General features: G+C 35.0%; 5 protein-coding genes across 6 annotated transcripts; 3 read left to right on the top strand and 2 right to left on the bottom strand.

The window, feature by feature from the left end:
• The first annotated feature begins 2798 nt into the window (after positions 1 to 2798).
• Positions 2799 to 4950, top strand: LOC110808717 (P-loop containing nucleoside triphosphate hydrolases superfamily protein). Its single transcript, XM_022034294.2, has 7 exons — positions 2799 to 3133; positions 3235 to 3426; positions 3506 to 3656; positions 3798 to 3868; positions 4103 to 4199; positions 4278 to 4483; positions 4571 to 4950. Exons 1-7 carry the CDS (start codon positions 2972 to 2974, stop codon positions 4829 to 4831), a joined length of 1140 nt encoding a protein of 379 aa, XP_021889986.2. The 5' UTR covers positions 2799 to 2971; the 3' UTR covers positions 4832 to 4950.
• Positions 4951 to 5627: 677 nt separating this feature from the next.
• Positions 5628 to 10586, top strand: LOC110808694 (putative membrane protein At3g27390). 2 transcript variants are annotated; one of them, XM_088215765.1, is made up of 10 exons: positions 5628 to 5834; positions 6325 to 6433; positions 6524 to 6716; positions 7804 to 7940; positions 8028 to 8316; positions 8451 to 8557; positions 8751 to 8916; positions 8991 to 9186; positions 9265 to 9505; positions 9761 to 10586. In XM_088215765.1, the coding sequence occupies exons 1-10, from the start codon at positions 5741 to 5743 to the stop codon at positions 10005 to 10007; spliced, it is 1779 nt and encodes a 592-aa protein (XP_088071891.1). In that variant the 5' UTR covers positions 5628 to 5740; the 3' UTR covers positions 10008 to 10586. The 2 variants fall into 2 exon arrangements, with proteins under 2 accessions (XP_088071891.1, XP_088071892.1); XM_088215766.1 differs by having other exon boundaries at positions 5815 to 5834; positions 6325 to 6428.
• A 630-nt stretch (positions 10587 to 11216) lies between these two features.
• Positions 11217 to 12914, top strand: LOC110808714 (uncharacterized). Its single transcript, XM_022034290.2, has one exon. The coding sequence runs from the start codon at positions 11597 to 11599 to the stop codon at positions 12509 to 12511; it is 915 nt and encodes a 304-aa protein (XP_021889982.1). The 5' UTR covers positions 11217 to 11596; the 3' UTR covers positions 12512 to 12914.
• Positions 12915 to 13446: 532 nt separating this feature from the next.
• Positions 13447 to 14650, bottom strand: LOC110808719 (uncharacterized). The gene is made up of 2 exons (XM_088215764.1): positions 14225 to 14650; positions 13447 to 14107 (listed from the first exon to the last, which is right to left on the bottom strand). Exons 1-2 carry the CDS (start codon positions 14399 to 14401, stop codon positions 13634 to 13636), a joined length of 651 nt encoding a protein of 216 aa, XP_088071890.1. The 5' UTR covers positions 14402 to 14650; the 3' UTR covers positions 13447 to 13633.
• A 2372-nt stretch (positions 14651 to 17022) lies between these two features.
• On the bottom strand, positions 17023 to 19813 carry LOC110808668 (protein transport protein SFT2-like). Its single transcript, XM_022034236.2, has 4 exons — positions 19268 to 19813; positions 18104 to 18371; positions 17857 to 17961; positions 17023 to 17333 (listed from the first exon to the last, which is right to left on the bottom strand). Exons 1-4 carry the CDS (start codon positions 19465 to 19467, stop codon positions 17223 to 17225), a joined length of 684 nt encoding a protein of 227 aa, XP_021889928.1. The 5' UTR covers positions 19468 to 19813; the 3' UTR covers positions 17023 to 17222.
• Between the last annotated feature and the right edge of the window lie 156 nt (positions 19814 to 19969).

Here is a 19969-nt window from a genome sequence, read left to right as displayed (position 1 = left end):
ATACTTATATTCATAAAATTAATTTTGTTATATTATCTGATACATAAATATTATTTATAATATAATTCGAATTAAAAGTATTAGCCAGTCAAATGAAGTCTAAAACCTCAACCAAAAAAAAAAGTTTATTGGACCATTTTTGTAACAGTTCGGAATTTAAAATAAAATAAATTATAAACTGAATACAGAACCGAAATAATAACGTTATGATTTACATTTCTTACACAATAATTCAGAATACCCAATAGAATTACGGAAATAATCTTTTTAAAAGAACAACGAAAAAGTAAAAAAATAATGGAAAGTAAACAATCGAACAACGTATTCATAACCCTCTTGTAAATTGATATCTGGATTTTAGTCCTTTTGATATGAAAATGTTAATGAAAGAGTGAGTTACACTAACTCAGCAAGAATGTCACATTACTCACAGATATAGAAACGAATGTTGATAAAAATCATGAAAACAACTAATTTAGTTCTTAATTTAAGTAAGTTCATTTATCATACGTAAAATCATTTATTGTCCATTTACCATACTGAAATTTTCAAAACTGACCTATAGAATCAATAACACAAACAATATCATAATCTCATATTCAGTTAACCAGAACAACAATTTTTCCTTTTTATCTGCCTACTGGTATCCATGGGGGTTCATAGGGATGCCTCCACTACGCGTGAACCCTTATTTAATATTTTCAAGTAACCGATCGTCCCCATACCCCATTTGGTATGAAGGTGAAACGGACCGTCTCCATACTCCATGCGGTATAAACACCAAAATACCAATTCTCGATACCCTGTCCGGTATGAGACAACGTTCACGATAGAATTTTTTATGCACCCAATCCGTCCACCATCTCTCAGGATATCTAGTAAGGCTACCATTTAATCATTCACTTAATCAAATAATTCTCTGTTTACATTTAATTTCCAGTTTCACAATTTAACTATAAATCACGCAAAACAAGCAATACATTCATCAAGTAAACACCACCACATCATCATATCAACTTCAGTGTAATATTATGCATTTGAAATAGTAAAATCAATCAAACAGGATCAATAATAAATAATAACCGGTTTCGACTTCATTAGTAACATGTGATTAATTATCGAAATTTTTTAAATTGTACAAAATAACTACACTATTTATAATTAGATTTCAATTCCATAACAAGGAATAAAATGAGGGATTCTTACCCGAATCGATGTCCAAAATGCTAAGTTTTCAGCTGCGCTTACTGGCGGTTCCCGAGTTTTCTAAATTTTTCTTTGACGATTAAAATACGCTCCAAGTACCTAAAAATATCTCAAAAAATCTAAAATTGGTGTTAGAAACCCTTTCCGACCAATTTTGAAATTCTGGCATAGCGGCGGTTTGCCTCGAGCTGGCCGTTTTCCACCAGTTTCGGTCGTTTTCGGCCGGTTTTGTACTCATTCCTGCGAGAAAACACGTTAAGAGATCCCGGTAGACCGAAAAAAAAATAAAAAAACAGAAGCTTACGGACGGCGGAGTTTTCCGATGCGGCGGCTCCACCGGTTCACATTCGCGGTTGGACATTTTTCTTTGGTCAACCTGTGGGAAACAAAATTGTGAATATAGTTGTAAAAAATTGTACGAAACGAAAATCGGGAAGGGCCTCATCAGAAGCAGTTTTTGAATTTTCACGCAGCGGCGCCGTCGGGCTTTACCCATAGTTTTTGACTCATCTGCTGGTCCTTTTACTATAATTTGGTCATGGGGGTGTTCAAAATCAAATTTCGAGCAACTTAGAGAATTTTTACATCTTTTGGCTGTCGGAGGTGGCTCTGGCACGGCGGTGGGTGATAGTCGGCTCCCTTCCCGACGACTGGTTCTTCTTCTCTGGCAGGGGGGGCTGGCAGGTAAGATTAGGGTTTGGTGTGAAGTGAGGTATTTATATTCGTCTTCTTTTAATCTTAATGGTCTATCGCGTTTGATGTGAACTATCCGATCGCATTTAAACAAGAAATGAATCTGAACCAGTCATCGCGATTTGATTTATATCGTACGATTGCTTTTAAAGAAGGAACAGATTCGGACCGTCCACACGCGCGGGAACAAATCTAGATCGTCCAATCGCGGGCACGCGGATTGCCAGTGTAGCCTCCCGCATGACACCATGCCAGCATGCTTTGCCACGGAGCGCGCTCCGGTTCGTCGCGGTTGCTGACTGAACCAGTCCTACGTGGCACATTTTTTCTAAATTGTATTTTAACATCTAGTTTTCGATTTTTCTTTCAAAAACACCATCAGAATCTAAAATTTCACCCATTTTTTTCAAAATTATTTTTAATTTCATCATCTACCTATTTTTCTTCATTTTTACATTAAATAAAAATTTATAAATTTAAAAATTATATTTTATACATTAATTTTAAATATTTAAAAATTAATTCCGAGTATTACAATCTTTTTTTTGTCATTGACATGTTTTTGTACCGTCGACCCATTATTCAAATAATAAATGACACTCTACTAGTAGTTTTCTATTAATAACTATAATAATTTTTTTTTTTTATAATAAATATAATTAATTTTGGAGAAAATCTATTAGAAAATAAGAAATATCAAAATTTATTTAATTTTTTACATTGGTAGAGTATATTTCAGATTATTTTAACCATTTTTTTCTAAGATTTCACCTTAAAACTTATAATTTCACCAAATTTTTTATAAATTTAATCGACCCCATAGTTCTATAATTAATTCTTAATATTATAATTATCATATTTATTTAAAACATATAAAATAACTTAATAAATGATGTTAAAAAAAATTTTAGAAACTTAGATTATTTGTTCACAAAAGATATATTTCGAATTTCTCATGGATCAAAACAGTTTTACCGCTTGTACATTGTCTTCTCAACGCATTTTCTCTCCATTGAGCCATCCCTTAAAAACCTCAAGCTCTTGAGCACTGGCGAGATCTTGAAATGGAAATATGGCAACGATTATGACTAAGAAGATTGCCACAAACATTGGGAATGCGGTGAAGAAAGCTGCGACCAATGCCAACCCGAACCCTCACATGGCAGCAGCCTCTCGTGCCATTGCTGACCGCATCCCGCTGGTCGATTTTCTTGTCGAAATTAGGGATGCTCGGGTACGTTTTCTTTCCTTCATCTTCGTGCATCTTTGGTGTTCGATGAAATGTCATAATGGAATTTGCTTATTGTCAGCTTGAATCTTCTTTAAACTTTATAGGCTCCGTCTTCATCTGGGTATGAGTTATTAAGAAAGTTACCATCTTCTGCTGCAAGGCCCACACGAATCATCGTAATGAACAAGGCAGACCTTGCTGATCCTTCCCAATCGAAGGAGTGGATGAGTCAGTTTGAGCAACAGAACTGCTTGTGTTATTCTATGAATTCCCATAACAAGGAAAATGTTAAACAGGTGATCTCAGTTACTTTATATTTAGTCTTTTGTCTTAACAGAACAAAGTAACCTGTGGGTATTGATTTTTCTTTTGTAGTTTCTCAACTTTTTACAAGCCCAAATCAGGGAATTGCAAAGAGCTGATCGTTCTAGTCATACTACAACTGTAATGTTGGTGGGCATCCCTAATGTGGGTAAGTCAGCTCTTGCCAGCTCTTTGCATCAGATTGGGAGGATCAGTGCTGCAGGTATAGCTCCTTTTTTCTCTTGTTCCATTCTTAAGTTTCAGTTTCAGTTTTGTTAGCACAGTCAGTGAGGTTGTGCTTGGTTATAATTAAAGTTTCACTACAATCCTGCATTCTAATTCTTACGAGTGGTTGTTTCTTTAGAGAAAGGGAAGCTGAAGCATGCAACTGTGAGTCCACACCCTGGTGAGACAAAAGATATCAGTAGCTTGAAGGTGTGGTCTATCTTCTCATTCATATTTTGATGTGGTTTGTAATAAGGGCACTGAATCAATTCCTGGGTAATTGAGGAATTGCACAAAGGATGTCAGAATTCTTAATCTTGCATCAACGGCCTCCCTCACATGTGCTTCATTTTTCCACGTCTCTTAATTGCATTTTATGTGTTTGTATCCGTATCATGGTAGAACTGAAAGCCGAAAACTGGCTTTTTCATGTTTTTGTTTTAGATTGGGAGCCATCCTAATATTTATGTGCTGGATACCCCTGGCATTTTGCCTCTGAAAACACTTGATGTTGAGGTCTGCTCTAAGCTAGCATTAACAGGTGTGATTATATCTCCATTGTCTCTGTGGTCTGGAATCTCAATTAGTTGTACAAATGAAGAGTAGACTTGAATTGCAGGAGCAATCAGTGATAGTCTGGTTGATGTAAAGGAACTGGCTGGTTATTTTCTGGCTATTCTTAACTCGGGTGATAAGTACAAGAAATGGGAAAAGTTGTGCAGCTATGATGATGGAAAAGCATTCATGGAACATAAAGCAGAGCATTCAAGTGGCTCTGAACTAGTAGAGAAACCAAAAAGACAATATCCTACAGATCACACCCAGGTAAGCATTTTAATTTTTTATTTAACTTGACAGAAGCAGTAAAAGAATGTTGTATCTGCTTAGGCTATTGGGATGGTTTTAATGCAGGATTTCATTGTGCGTGATGTTCGTCGGAGTCTTTTTGAGACCATTTCATATTTTGAAGGCAAGCTGGAAGATGATCAGGATTTGACGAAGCTTATTAAGTCACAGTTCATAGCCTTGATGAAGGCTTTTCGTATTGCTGGTGAATTAGACGGAGATGGTTTTAGTAAAGTTGCTTGTAAGTTACTGAATCTGTATCGAACTGGGAGGCTTGGACGTTATACTTTAGACCCTGTTTCAAGGGACACCTGCCATCTTTGTTAAGGCCGAACTTTAAAAGCATAGTAGTAACGTTGACTGTTGGAGGAATTAATTAATTGGGTATTTTTTGTAATTATTATAAATAATTTAATTGATAATAAATTTTAAAAATTAAGTACTTACTTACTTTTTCTATTTCTTAATTCATATTATTAATTGATTAATAATTTACTAGAGGTGGTTACATCTTCTTTCATTAATCAAACATAAAATTTTAACTTAAAATACTAATATTATATTATGACAGGTGATCTATAAACTACTAATTAAATTAAGTCGAATAATACTAAATAATTTAGTTTTAATAATTATTAAAAAATAAATAAACAAGTACACTATTTTTCAAAAACAAAGTGTGCTTTCCCTGTCACTTTTAAGAGAAAAAAAAATTTATGTTTGGAATCTTTTCTAAGCGTTGTTGATGTTGAGAGGAAACCTAAAATATTAAGACACTGAAAGTGGGGTCTAGCCTTATAGAGTTAGAGCATACTGCACCCACCACAGGCTAACAACATGTACTTAATTATCCTTGTAAAAATAAAATAAAAATGTATGCCCTTAATTTTTATTAAAAAATATACCATTTAATATTTCCTGATAATTTTTAATTCTATTTTTCTTTTCTTACAAGTATAATTTTTCGGAAAAGGTTTTGTCTGCGTGGGTGGCTGTCAGTGGTTGTTTTACATGAGGCGGTTGCTTCCCGCCAAAATCGTGACCAGCTGTCGTTGTCTCAATCCTGCTTTTGGGGAGATTTTCCCCAACACTAATGAGCTGCCTTCATCGCTTGCCACGTGTCCTTACTGACCACATTTACTCGCCACGTAACTCTCCTAATTGTTGTATTAACTTTTTTCGCCATCTCTTTATTCCCAAAATTACAAGGCAAATCACTCGAGAGATTGGAGAACCATGCACGTCCCGGTTGGTTTTGCGGCGAAATTGTGGAGTTTCCTCTCGTTTTTGCCCTTCTTCTTCTTGCTCTTGATCCTTGGCGTTCTTAAAGGTGAACCATACAAGATAATCGCATGATGATTATTATCAAAAATTTCAATGGTGCTCACATTTACGCAATAGAAATAAAATTTACAGTTCGTATATGTGTCTTTTTGTGTTTGAACAAGTATTGGATCTTTACTGAACATTCAGCTTAATGAGTCAACATATGTTTACTTCATGCGAATATGCTCATTCAGCTGGATATAGGTTAATCTTTGATGGAGTATATCAAATAGTTGAGTTGAATTACTGATTATTCAAAGGTTTAAACTGATATGAAATGGTTTAATTACTCAATCCACTCACAAGGATGATCCACTGAACGTAATCAAAGCATAGTTATATCGATCTTCCAGTATTTGAACTCTATGATCTATGATTATGATATTGTTTGGATAGTCAAGTTGATATACAGATAATTACAGAGACTTGAAAAGCTAACAGAAAATGTACAACATTGTAATTTACACTCTAACAGTCTTAAGCTCTTTTTGCAGCGGCAATTGTTTGTCCACTTGTGGTGGCAATTATTGTGGTGGGAAATTCGTCTGTTATAATAGGTCTTTGGCCTGCACACTTTGTTTGGAGCTACTACTGTGTGGTAAGGTGTGCGTCCTTGGCATGAATCCTGCTGAATTCGAATGTCTGGGTTGTTTTTGCTAGCTCTTTTAAATTTTATGGAACAAAAATTTTTAGGACCAAGAAGGTGGGACTGGTTCTGAAGATAGTGGTGCTGCTGTTGTTGCCAGTGCCTCTGATCCTTTGGCCAATTATGGGCATTGTTGGAAGCTTTTTGACCGGAATTGGATATGGCATCTTTATGCCCCTTATTGCTACATTTCAGGCTGTTGGGGAGAATGTCATCAACAAATGCTATCACTGTTTTGCTGTAATATTTTTCTTCGCGTTGCCTTCATATGTGGTGCTTTCTTGCTCTAGTTTTTGCGAAACAATAACTTCATAACCATATATCAAAAGAAAATGAATTAATCAAAAGAGAATAAATTTAGATTTATTGGCTACAGAGGCAAAGTTATGATCTACTTTTTGAAGACATAAAGTAGAACTAGAAAAAGCACATTCATTTGTTAATGGTTGAAGTACGTCTTTGAATGGCAAAATGATGTAGCAAAAAGCTCTTTGATAGTTGGCATGTATTATTCTAAGTTTCTGCATAAAGTTTGTCCTTCAAATATTTGTTCTAATTGAATGTCCTATAAATTACCAGTCTCTATAATAGATGTCCATTTAAAATGTTTTTTCTAATTAGATGGGTAAATGTCAGATAATATTTATGATTAGGAACTATTAATCTTGGTCTAGAATAATACGAGGGGTTTGCAAGAACAGTCGCGCAAAAAAAATTTGTTGTTTAATTCACGGAGGCAGGAATTATGGTAACTGACCCAGATTCTTACTTTTCTTGCCCTCCCTTAGAATCATAAAGAATTCATATGACTGCTCATATGAGCTATTCTCTTTGAAGGATTTTTCATGGATTATGAAGTCATCGAATCACCGAATTGAGATAGTATATAAACTTACCCTATTCTAGTCTTTCTGCTTCTGATGTAGTCTTATAAGTATGTCTTCTAGATGTAGACTATGTACCATAGGCCACTACATCTTTTCTTTCCCTTCACTATTTTCTGAATTGTTAAATAAAGTTTGTTGCCATCACTAGCCTAAAAAATAAAGCATAAATTTCACTGTTCTTCTTGGAGTGGGAGATTTGAATTGCAATCTTAATTTCACCACAACAGAATCTTTAAACGTCACTAATGCAAGCTAAAAATAATTAAAAATGAATGATACTCCGTGCCTGCGATTAAAAGAGAAGAACCTGCACATCATATCTGAATTGCAAAGCATACAGTGTGAAGAACAGTTCAGATTTCAAGTAGAATTTTTTAACTGAGATTTGTGTAATTTCCTCCCAGAAATTCACATAGTTGATTTAACTTTATGCATACCAGGATGGTTGTTGGTCAACCCTTGGAGGAAGCTGCACTGTGGTGCAGGATTTGACTGATTTTTGCTTCCACTCATACTTCTCCTTTATGGATGAGCTAATTGAGATAATGCCTTTGGAAGAAAAGCCTACAGAAATAAAGTAAGAGATCCTCTATCGACATTCTATACATACTGAACGCAGATATTAAATGAATTGTTTAGATATATTTCATTGTGTCACTGCTAGGTTGTCAAAATTGCCAAGTTGCTTTTTGGTGAGCCTGATTGGTGTCCCAGTAGATGTTCTTTTGATTACTGCTGTTGCTCTGTGGAAAAGCCCATACATGTTGTTCAGAGGATGGAAGAGGCTTTTAGAAGACTTGATTGGCAGAGAAGGACCATTTTTGGAGACAGTCTGTGTTCCCTTTGCTGGTCTTGCCATCCTTCTGTGGCCTATGGCTGTTGTGGGAGCTGTAATAGGTGCTATCTTTTCCAGCGTTTTTATAGGGCTTTATGGTGGAGTTATTGTTCACCAGGTCTGCCATTACTGCTTTCTGTTTGCCTGTGCTGTTGTGTAAACTAGAGAATATTGTCAAGTATTCCATCTATTGCAGTTTCTCTTTGTTTGAAATTTTTATCTGACTTTTTTTTTTTTTTTGCAAATCCACAGGAAGACTCTTTTTTGATGGGCCTTGCGTATATTATTTCTGTGGTTTCACTATTTGATGAATATGTAAATGATTTACTCTACTTAAGGGAAGGAAGCTGTCTGCCCAGGTACGTTATGGGAGTTAATAATGTTTCCACTGCATAAAATGGATATTACATGCATGTTAAACTGCAAATGTGGTTTATAGAGTAATATTGGGCTTTTAAATTTATGAAAGTTCATTGTTTGTCAGCAAATAGGAAATTTTCCTTTTGCACATGCTTATTGAATATGATTCCAAAACATGCTTGTGACAGCCAGGCCTAGATATAGAAGAAATCGGAGCCCTGACCTTGAGAGAAAAAACTCCAGGGACAACGAGAACTATAGTTGGAAGAATAGAAGGGAAGGCTCATTTAATTCGAAGCTTTTCTCAGATCCATCAAGAACATGGAAGTGGAAAGTCAATCAATATAAACCAATGCAGGTAGTCTCTTCAATTTCCATCCTTAAAGTTTGTGTGTGATTTGTACCAAAGTTTTGTAAGTATTAATTTGACAGGTTTGGGAGTGGCTATTTAAATCTTGTGAGGTGAATGGTAGGATAATGCTTCGTGATGGCCTGATAAATGTAAAGGATATTGAGGAATACCTTTTGAAGGGTCATTCTAAGATACTGAGCATCAAACTACCCACTTGGACCATATTACAGTGTCTCCTATCATCAGCAAAGTCCAACTCCTCTGGCTTTATTATCTGTACGTCAATTCATAAAGTTTTAGTCCAATTTATTATCTGTACTAGTCCAAATCATGATTTTGGAGTTGAATTTTCAGATGATGACGTGGAATTAACAAGTATCGATGGGCCAAGGGATAAAGTTTTAGAGTGGTTTATTGGCCCTCTACTGATCATAAAAGAGCAAATAAAGAAACTCCAAGTAACAGAAAGTGAAGAACTCTGTCTCAGAAAACTGGTTTTCAGCTGCAAAAATGACAGGCCTGAAGATTGGGATGAAGTGGGATTTCCATCAAGTGATCCTCTGAGAAGAGCGCAGCTGCAAGCCATAATAAGAAGGTACTTTTATATCTATATTGAAATATATGTACGAGTTAAGTATTGTAATTAAAGCAGCTTATTCTTGTATTACTTCTGATGCATGTGCGGTACCACAACATAACTCCTAACTTTTGTCTATCATATTAACTTGCACCAGTACATCATTAAGTACAAAAGAAACTTGGAAAACCTTTGCACCATGGACAAACTATCAACTATTGTTATTCTTTTAGAGATTGATAATGATTTTTTTTCCTTGCTCCCTTGGCACAGACTTCAGGGAATTGTAGCATCCATGTCCAGGATACCTACCTTTCCTCGTCACTTGAGGAACCTAGTGAAGGTGTTGTACATAGAGGCAATTCAAGCAAGTGCTTCTGGTAACCGTTTTGGTGGAAAATTTAAATCGCCTTTTAGTGGCTTGAGTTTGTCTAGAAGTGGGGATCAAAGGAAGTATATAGATGGAACATTTAAGGATTCAGAGGATAAGGGAAATGAAAATACTGTAGATATAGTATGAACTTGGTCTTGGTGAAGTTATTTGTTCCAGGATGCAGTCTATGATTTCAGTACAGGCAGGAGGGAGGAGGGTGAGATCTATATTATGTTCTTGGAAAATGATTGACCACGGATATTACATCAGAGGGAGAGCATCAACCTTTCATTTTGCCACTTGCCATATTGGGGAGAAGATTGTCCGTGAAGGTCCAACTAGTTATTAGCTGAAGTCCAAAGTGCTGCTTGAAAATGTGAAAATAGATGTAAAAGCTTGCCTGGGTTGATAGGTAATCCAGATTTGTGTATGCTATGGGATATTCCACCTTTCCTCCTAATAAGTACTCCAATGGTTTTGTGCGGATGAGCATCCTGAATTCCGACCGCATAAAAGCTTCTAATAATTTTATGGTTGCGGCAGATGTAACCTATGCATTTTCTTTACATATAGAAGATTTAACAAAGAAAAGACTAGATCAAGTATTGATCTATTAAGGAATTTAAAGATTTTTTTTATTCAACTAATGTAAAATATACTATAAATTTGTTTTAATTAAACGTGCAAGTTAGTCTTGGTAATAAATAGTGCAGTGTTTGTAGAGAAGGATCACCATTATTATAATAACTGTCATGAAACTGCCTAATCAGACATACCCATAACATCATTATTTTATCTGTCCTTTAAAAGTAAAGCATAAAGTTTTTTTGTCTCTTATGTAACTTTTTTTTTTTTTTTAACTTTGAATTTTTGGTGTGGGTAATATGTTTTTAAGCAAAATCGAAATTAGCTTCAGAGTATAAAATTGATGAAAAGATTGTATATAACCATTATGGTAAGAACATATTTTTCTTATTATTTTTGAATTGTTTAGGACAGAGACCGTTGCAATACCCTTAAAAAGAGCTGCTAGAAAGCTTGATTATTGAAAAATAGTAATGATAATAGGCAATGTAGAAAATGTTTTGACTTGGACAACAGCCAACGAAGAAGATGATAATTTTGGCAGTCAAAATAGATTAAAGAAGAAAAAACAAGTTGTCACGGAAGAGAAATGGGTAGGTAGTCAGTCTATCCGATTCTTGTAATACATAAAACATATATGTAATGTACATACATTATCTATAAATACCCACACGTTTTTTAAGCCACCCCTTCCTTGTTTTCAGCACCCTTAGCTTAGATTTCGGCCTCTTGAATTTGAGGTTTTTCCTCCTCTCTCAACCAATCCACTTTCATGTCTCTAATCCCTCAATATTCTCCTTTTCCATCGCGAACAAGCAAACACCCAATTCCCCACTGAATAACTTTCTTTTCCCATTCAACTCCCCTTCACCATTTTCTCTCAGGTTCCTATCCTTTCCTTCCATCATGCTCTCTTCCCATTAACAGGTACAAAATATTAACATGTGGATCGTCTCTTCTAAATATTTTAAAAATTTTACCTGTTGATGGCAGAATAATTCAATGTTCATAAACAAACTACAATCCCATCGTAACATTTTCCATCCTCTTTCCTCTCAAATCACATTATAGCTTTTGCCTTGCGCTTGTGTCTGTGATATTCGAGGCTATATATATATATATTGGTTGAAAGGATCAGGGACGTGAGAAAAATGGCTTTCCGGAGTCAATCTCTGGCGAATCCCGTCACGCAGCCTTTTGCCGAGAAGATAACCGATGATCCCATCACACATAAAACCGCTCACAGCACCGTCACATGCGTATACCAGACGCACATTGCAGGATTTTGGCGAAAGGTGACGGTACTCTGGTCCAGGAATCTCATGAACCATTCTTTAACCATTATGGTCACCAACCTGGAAGGCGATTTTCTTTACACCTGCAAGATTGATCTTAAGCCGTGGCACTTCTGGAGCAAAAAAGGGTACAAGTCATTTGACGTTGAAGGAAACCATGTGGACGTCTACTGGGATCTCCGCTCTGCAAAATTCAGCGGCGGCCCTGAACCCTGCGCGGATTTCTACGTCGCCATAGTTTCCGACGAGGAGGTCGTCTTGTTGTTGGGGGACTACAAGAAGAAAGCATACAAAAGGACGAAATCCAGACCGGCTTTGGTCGAGGCAACTCTGTTTTACAAGAAAGAAAACGTATTTGCCAAGAAAAGTTTCTCGACGAGAGCCAAGTTCGACGACAGGAAAAAGGAGCACGACATTGTTGTGGAAAGCTCGACGACTGGGCCGAAAGATCCAGAAATGTGGGTTAGCATAGATGGGATTGTGATGATTCATGTGAGAAATTTGCAGTGGAAATTCAGGGGGAACCAAACTGTGGTGGTGGATAAGCAGCCGGTTCAGGTGTTTTGGGATGTCCACGATTGGCTGTTCAATAGCCCTGGTACCGGACATGGATTGTTTATCTTCAAACCAGGGTTAGCAGAAGAAAGTGACGCCGAAGGAAGCGTGAATGGAGATAGCGATACCAGTACTGGATCCAGGTATTACTCCACCAGAAGTTGCACTACTGCAGCTGAATTCTGCCTTTATCTCTATGCTTGGAAGCTGGAGTGACATAAACATATATTTGTATATGTATATATGTATGGATATACATATGTACATTTGTTTCCCTGTAAGTGCACTTGTTTGGAGATTGGTATAGATGGTAGAAACTGACTTGCAGGGTTGCTGACGATCATGATCATGTATGGCTTCAATTACGCCAAAATTGTGGAGTTAGTGGTGTTGTTGGGTGTAAATTTTCTTTTTCTTTTTTTTTTTTTCTATTTCTATTTCTCTCAGATAATCACATTACTTTGTACTCAAAAAAGGGGGGGAAAAAAAAAAGAACAAAAAAAGTTATGCTGCAAGCTCTGCAGACTGCCATTATAGTTGATGATGCTATTTTCTCCTAGTTGTGTACATATACAAATTGCCTTTTATGTGCTTATATTATCTCCTCTCTCTTTTTATAGTCACCATTTCTTGACTTTCTTTAAAAAAAAAAATTAAATTAAATTAAATATCCATAAATTTAAATAACACGATTAAAATGCTTTAATGAAAAATCAACATGATTAAAGTCTTCAATGAGGATATGCATCATTTAGATTCAGACCCATAACCGAAATATTTAAAAAGTAATGGGTTCTTAAATTTCTTTATTCAATTTTTATTTTTCTTTCGGTTAATCTCTATCTTTAATTAATAGAGAAGTTAATTTAATCTTATTAGTAATTAATTAGTAACAAAATTAAATCTTTCACAGTCCAGTCAAAATGGTATTTGGGTAAAATTATGGATTTGAAGGATTAGAATGTTTTGTGGTCAATAAAAATGTACAAGAAGAAAATCACGGACTGCCTGCAACCCAATCCAACACATAAATAGGCGTGTTTGATATTTGATTTTTTGACAGGAGATTTCAAGTTCAAATTTGTTGTCGTTCCCGTACATCGTCGCCATTAATGAAGAAACAAAAACCAGTAAACAAATAAACCCTCCCAGTCATGAAATGATTTTCAGTAATATACTTTCCCTGTCAGCTAAACACATATATATATATATATATCAATCAACTAAAAGTTTCTGCTTTACAAAAATAAAATTAAAAGATCTGTTCGAATTAAACGATACTCATAATCCAAATCGTTCAATTCCATATTTCTCCTACCAGTGATTCTCCAGACGAAATCAAAGCAAGGAATTCAGATCAAGTCGAGGCTTCTTCGCATCCCCAGGAAAAGGAACGATCGAGTTGCAACGAGGGCACTTAGGGTTTTCCTTGAAAGTCACCACGTAGAGCAAGCAACCAGGACACCCGGCGGCGAACATTGCCGTCGACGACGAAGACGATTGCACCGGAGGAGATGATGGTCGTTTTCTGGTGAGGGGTTGTTCCTTCTCTGCTGCTCTCTGGAGAGCAAATCTAACTTTGTCGATGGTGCAAACGCTCTGACAGTAGGTTGAGGATTGAAGCTTCAAGTCCAAGCAAGGCCGCGGCGATTGCGAGTAGTAAGAGTTCAAGTCTTGAAGCTCAGATGAATCTGAGATTTTCTTTTCAGAATTTTTCTTCCTTGTGTCATCTGTTGATATCAGTGGAGACGAAGATGGCGATAGTGGTGAGTTGGGGGAGTCGCATCTCCGTCGGTCTGCGCTCCTCATCGACTGCATCAGAGAAATTAAAAGAAACACCAGACTCCATTGTTAGCACAGTTGTAGAAACGAACATAAAAAAAAAAAAAAAAAGAAAGAAGAAAGAAAAGCAAAAAGAAAAAAACAGACATTGAAATCGAGATCCGATTGATTGTCAGTGGCATTAGACAAACAACCCAGAAAGTCCTTAGTGATCAAAACATCAGAATTTGCAGAAGTGAGACGTGGGTGTTGGAGTTCATCTCTGTGTTGAGTCTGAGCATTGAATGCCCTCACCATTGAATTAGAACCCACATCGACAGCCATAACCGAGAGAGAAGTAATGGGTGTTTGGATAATAATTAAAAAGAAAACAAGAGAGAAGATTAGATTGATAAAAAAGGGATCCTCAGACTAAAATATTAATGAAGGTGGGGGAGAGAAAATAAAGAAATAAAAAGGAAGAGGGTCGCATGAATGCACTACAACACAATCGCCATCGAAGGAGTAAGGACGAGTGAGATGGAGACTTTTCAACCGCTGGTAATAAATGAGGAAGGAGGAAGAAAGGAAAATGACCAGGTAGCATTTAATGCCGCCATTAAATGCGGCGAGTAAGGTTTTTAGTTATAAAAGAGTAATTGCCTTGCCTTGTTCCCAAGCCAACTTACTTACGTCTGCTACGCGTCTCTGCAAATAATTCCAAATTCTAATTTATGAACATCCCCTCCCCCTCCCCTCTTGCATTACGCTTCTCTAAGCTCTCATTTATAATCAAATATCTTCTTCCCTACACCTACCTACATACATACATACATACATACATACATACATACATACATTATGTATATACACATATTTAATATGGTTGAAAAAAACCCATTATTTTTTTATCCATTTTTGTATTACTTTATAGTGATGCTTTTAATTTTGACAATGTAATAATTACATATTAAAAATTGTATTTATTGAATACAAATAAGTTAATTAACTGATAAATTTAGAAATTAAAAAAGTAAAATAATTATTTATAAGAATTGAAAAATGAGAAACAAAATTAAAAGGAGTAATTACTTGAAGACTTTTTTTAATAAAGGATATTGTAGTCTTTTACAATGATAGAATATTCCAATGCTATATTGTGAAACTACTTTAATGCATTATGCCAATTATAAAAATTATATATTGTATTAATTAGGTGGAAATTGGGTGAAAATATATTTTTCCATGTTTCTATATATATATATATATATATATGCATTTATTGGTTCATAAATATATAATATTAAAAAAATTATGTTTTTTTTTTTTAAAAGGTGAATTTAAAAGGAACATTTAAGTTAAATTTATTAGCAAATTTACTAAATTGGTGCTTTCATTTATTGACAATTACAGATTTATCGAAGGCTAATTTATGTTATAATAATATCCCTTCAAAAACACACATTCCAAACATGTCAAAAACATAAATATTTAGTTTGATTGTTAAGCTCTCCGTTTCACACAAACACACATATAGTAAAATATATACAATTTTTTTTTTTTAATAATACCACTGACATTCAGTTTGGTTCGGAGAAAATATTGATTTCGTATTTTATTATTTTAAAATATTTCATATTTCTTTTACTTATAATAATATACAATATTTAAAAATTGGTACATATAAATAATTATACACCGTGAATGTATTTATATTGAATAACATATAAATTAAAAAAAAGTATATACTTATATATGTATATACACTTGTGTTACCGTGGAATCCCGACTGTTAGCTCCTCACATTCTTTTAGATAGATGTTTATGATTCATATTCACGCTGTTGCAACCACACAAAATCCGATGACCGAATCGTCGCATTCAACTTTATACAGTTGATTATATACATACGTTAATTGGAATAGAGATTTAATGCATCTCTTTTTTCTTCAATATATAATTTAGCAATATATACATATACATATATATAGAGAGAGAGAGAGAGAGAGAGTGTGTGCGTGTGAGCTTTGGGTATTTTATTATTAATTTATTCTTTGTTAAAATGCGAACTTTACGTAAAAGGCCTATTAAATTTATAGAATTACTAGGCTGATAATATCAAAATTTCTAAATAATTAATTAATTTTTAATTTAATAAAAAATATTTTGACTACGAATATAAAAATAATAAAATAAAATTAAAAGTCTTTTTTTAGCGGGTTCGAGGCGCAGGAGATTAGGAAAAGCTGACCCACTTTCTCGTTCAATGTTCATCATCTATTTTATAATTAAAAAATAAATAAATAAATAAAGTCCACTCGTTTTTTATTAAATAAATATTTCATGTGACACAATTGTATGACGAACATGAACCATTATATATCTCACCTATTGCTGGCCAGTTTTGTTATTTAGTAAATAAACCCTATTTACTAGCAGTACACAAATTTTAAAATAACTAGCAATCTTAGGGGGTGATTCTATAAACCCCAATCAAGGGAACCCAAATTCTTCATTGATACATATTTTATATGTCCCATTGATTTATTAGAAACGTGTAAATACCTAATTACCAGAAAAAGTCAAAAGACTTTAAAATGATAAATCTTTTAATATAATTTAGGATTTATAATAATAATTGGAAGTAAATAAACTAAAAATGGAGAGACCAAGTATTGAAGAAGACAAAAAAAAAAAAAAAAAAAAAAACCATTATTAATGATGACATGAAATTCAGTGTTGGGGCCTAACTCCCAATCTTGACTTTTTATAATCCATCCATAACAATAAATATCTCTCTTACAATTGGGCCCCACATAATTTCACTACAAAAAAATAAATAAATAAATGCCCCATTTTCATATTATTGCCTCCCACCTACGTACCAACACACTTTTGCAAGGACAAATCTCCCCCCCCCCCCCCATCCCTATAAAATTTCAAAATTTTTATCCGATACTCCAGCGTACAAACTCAGGATTCACATTTAACACGCCTCCAGTTTAACTAGAGATGCAGTCCAGTAACTTGAGAAAAACAATAATGAAAAAAATAAACACACATGGAATCTTCCAAAAAAATAATAATAATAATAATTTGTTTAGAAAATTCTTTTTCTTGTAAGAGAGAAAATATCTACGGCAGACAGATTGTACATCTCCCTACATCACCTTCTGAAGCAGTTGAGTATTGAAGAGGTGATTGCTGAAGAAAGGAACTTCAATCCGGCAGATCCTCCAGGGAAGTAGGAAAGAGCATAGTATGATAGTGCAACAACCTGCCAAGGTTTTCAAACGGCTTCAATTTCTACTGCCTTGAGCTTTTAACAAGCATAATTTGATCAAGAAAAGAAAAAGACAAGTAACCTAAGAACACAATTTTTAACTGATGCATGAAATTCAAAACTCAACCTGGCATATGGAGGGATGATGACTGATCAATTTATTGAGTTAGTTAGTTAAGCTTAAGAGACGTCTATGTTGCCATATTTCTTATGGGTTAGCTTAGCTTTAGCTTGGTGTCTTGAAAACCAGGAGGAAAATATAATGTTGGCACCCAATACCCCAAGGACATAAAAGAGCTTGCTGGCATAAGGGGAAGCCTTCCTACAACTACCTATTTCTTGTTTCTGTTGGCATATACAGATTTTAGCTCAATCCGTCAAGCTTTTAAACCAAGCACACTGCCGGCACCCAAATTGACAGGTGCAGTGGACTTATACCTATGTGAGATCAATTGACTACACGTAAAGAACGCTAGTAAGAACAAACAACACCGAATGTAAATGATTGTATTAATACCTGTAAAACAGAAAAGAGAACAGAGAGAATATAACTGTGAAGCACCATTGAAACATATATGGTTCCCACCATGCTGCCCACAAACCCCAACGTAAAGGGAAGCCTCTGAAAGTGAGAACAAAAATATACATTTTTGAATAATGTGGAATAGGTTAAATAATAATAAATTAGTTGTTCTGAAGTGGATTAATCTAAATATACTCGAAACTTTTAAGGGACGAGAAACACAAATAACTAACTAAGTTACCTCTTTAGATGACATGTGAGCAAACTGAGTTCTTGGACCTTTCAAGGCAAAAAAGGAGCCCACAATGAAAGCACAACCGATGGTAAAGCAGATTGCAAATTTCTGAGGCACCAGAACTATGACAGGAAGGAACATGGTGAATGCAATGAAGACAAAGAACACCCCAGCAGCAAGGAACAATCCAAAGTACATCAAAGATTTCCCAGAAGGTATATTGCTAGTTGTAGACTGAAAACTTCCTGGTAAGTCCCTGACTCCTTTAGAAACCCTGAATCATTTATCCAAGACCCACTTAAAGTGATTCATGTATCACAATCCAACAATGACCATTCAATCTTTAAATCAATGGGCTATGTGATGAATATTCAAATGGGCAATCAAATGTGTAAAATATTCCTGTTTTAGGGCCAAGCAGAAATAGCATGGACTCACAGGCATTATATCTACTAATTTTAGTTTTTCAATAGTAATTTGCTAAAGAATCATTCTTACACTTGATTCTTTCTCATGTTCAATTCTCATTCCATTCCTAACTGTTCCTACATTTCCAGTTTCATTTTCATACTATTTCTTTGTAAGTAGAACTCTAAAATAACTTCATGTTTAAGCAACATTTTTACCTGCCTTGAATTCCTTGTATGAAATTTCTCATTACTAAATTTGAAAATTTCAACACTGAGAATGAAAGCAGTGGTGATTTTTATATTGAAAATCTAGCAAGACTAATTTAAAAGCTCAGTAGGAATTAACTAACATTAAAATGGAATTCAACAGTAAGTGAAAACAATGGAGATTTTTATGTTGAACTTGTAGCAAGGCTAATTTAGAAACCTAGTAGGAATTAGCTAAACATGAAATGGAATTGAACCAACCAACTTAATTGTAAGGTTATGGCTAGACGCAAATTCTCGTCATTATTCTTTACATTAACTAATATATTATACATTAAAAATAAAGAGAAAAAGTCCCAAAAAAAAGACAATACAGGTAAAAACACACAGAACAACTATTCCGATAACCTAGATCGTGAAAATCCCCAAAATGTTAAATTCCAGTGAAACAAGCATAGTAATTCTGGTACATACTGCAACATATATGCATACAGAACTATAGACGCAGGTATTTACAGCGAGATATAGAGAGAGGAAGGTCAATGGAAGGTACACGTTGAAAGTGCCGGAGACTTTATTGGAGGTGGTACGGACGGCGGCCTCGAGGTCAAAACCGAGGCCTGCGGAATCGGAGTCTTGAGAAGCGGCGTATGCGTTCCAATCGGCCACCAGAGATGAGGACGTTGTGGTCGTTGATTTATCGCTCAAGCTGCTGGGCCCACCCATGAACCACGATTGCGCCGTTTTCTGCATCGTTTTTCCGTCGTCTTCTTCTTCAGAGAGATGAATCTAAGAAGCTCGATTAGAGCTTATAGAAGGGTTTGATGGAGAAGAATCTTCGGTTTTTCGCTGTGAGGATGACAGGAATTGGCCAGAAATGTGTCCGAAGCAGTTACCAATGGCCACCTTCTCTTGATCTCACGTTCTGTCTTTCAGATTAAGGAAACTGAAACTATGGATTTTCTTTTCCGTTGATACTACGGTAAAAACAATCGGGGGCTGTTTCCCAGATAACATGAATTACTTTTTACCTCTCCCCTTGTTTCACAGATTCACGCACACGGATATTATGTTCTATATTTTCCATTGTCTGCCATACTTGGAACATATGAATTTACAGTAAGATATGGAATTATTAGTTATAAACATATTTTTACATTCGATATTATTTGGAAGATTAAATTTTATTATAAGATTAAATTTTTAGACTTACTTTTATTTATGATAATTATATATTTATATATATAAAGTAAAT

Source organism: Carica papaya, chromosome 3, assembly GCF_054855325.1.
Source record: "Carica papaya isolate Zhongbai chromosome 3, ASM5485532v1, whole genome shotgun sequence".
In the NCBI taxonomy this organism is placed as follows: Eukaryota; Viridiplantae; Streptophyta; class Magnoliopsida; order Brassicales; family Caricaceae; genus Carica; species Carica papaya.
The sequence above is the reverse complement of the archived record's forward strand: the minus strand, read 5'-3'. Positions and strand labels throughout refer to the sequence as shown.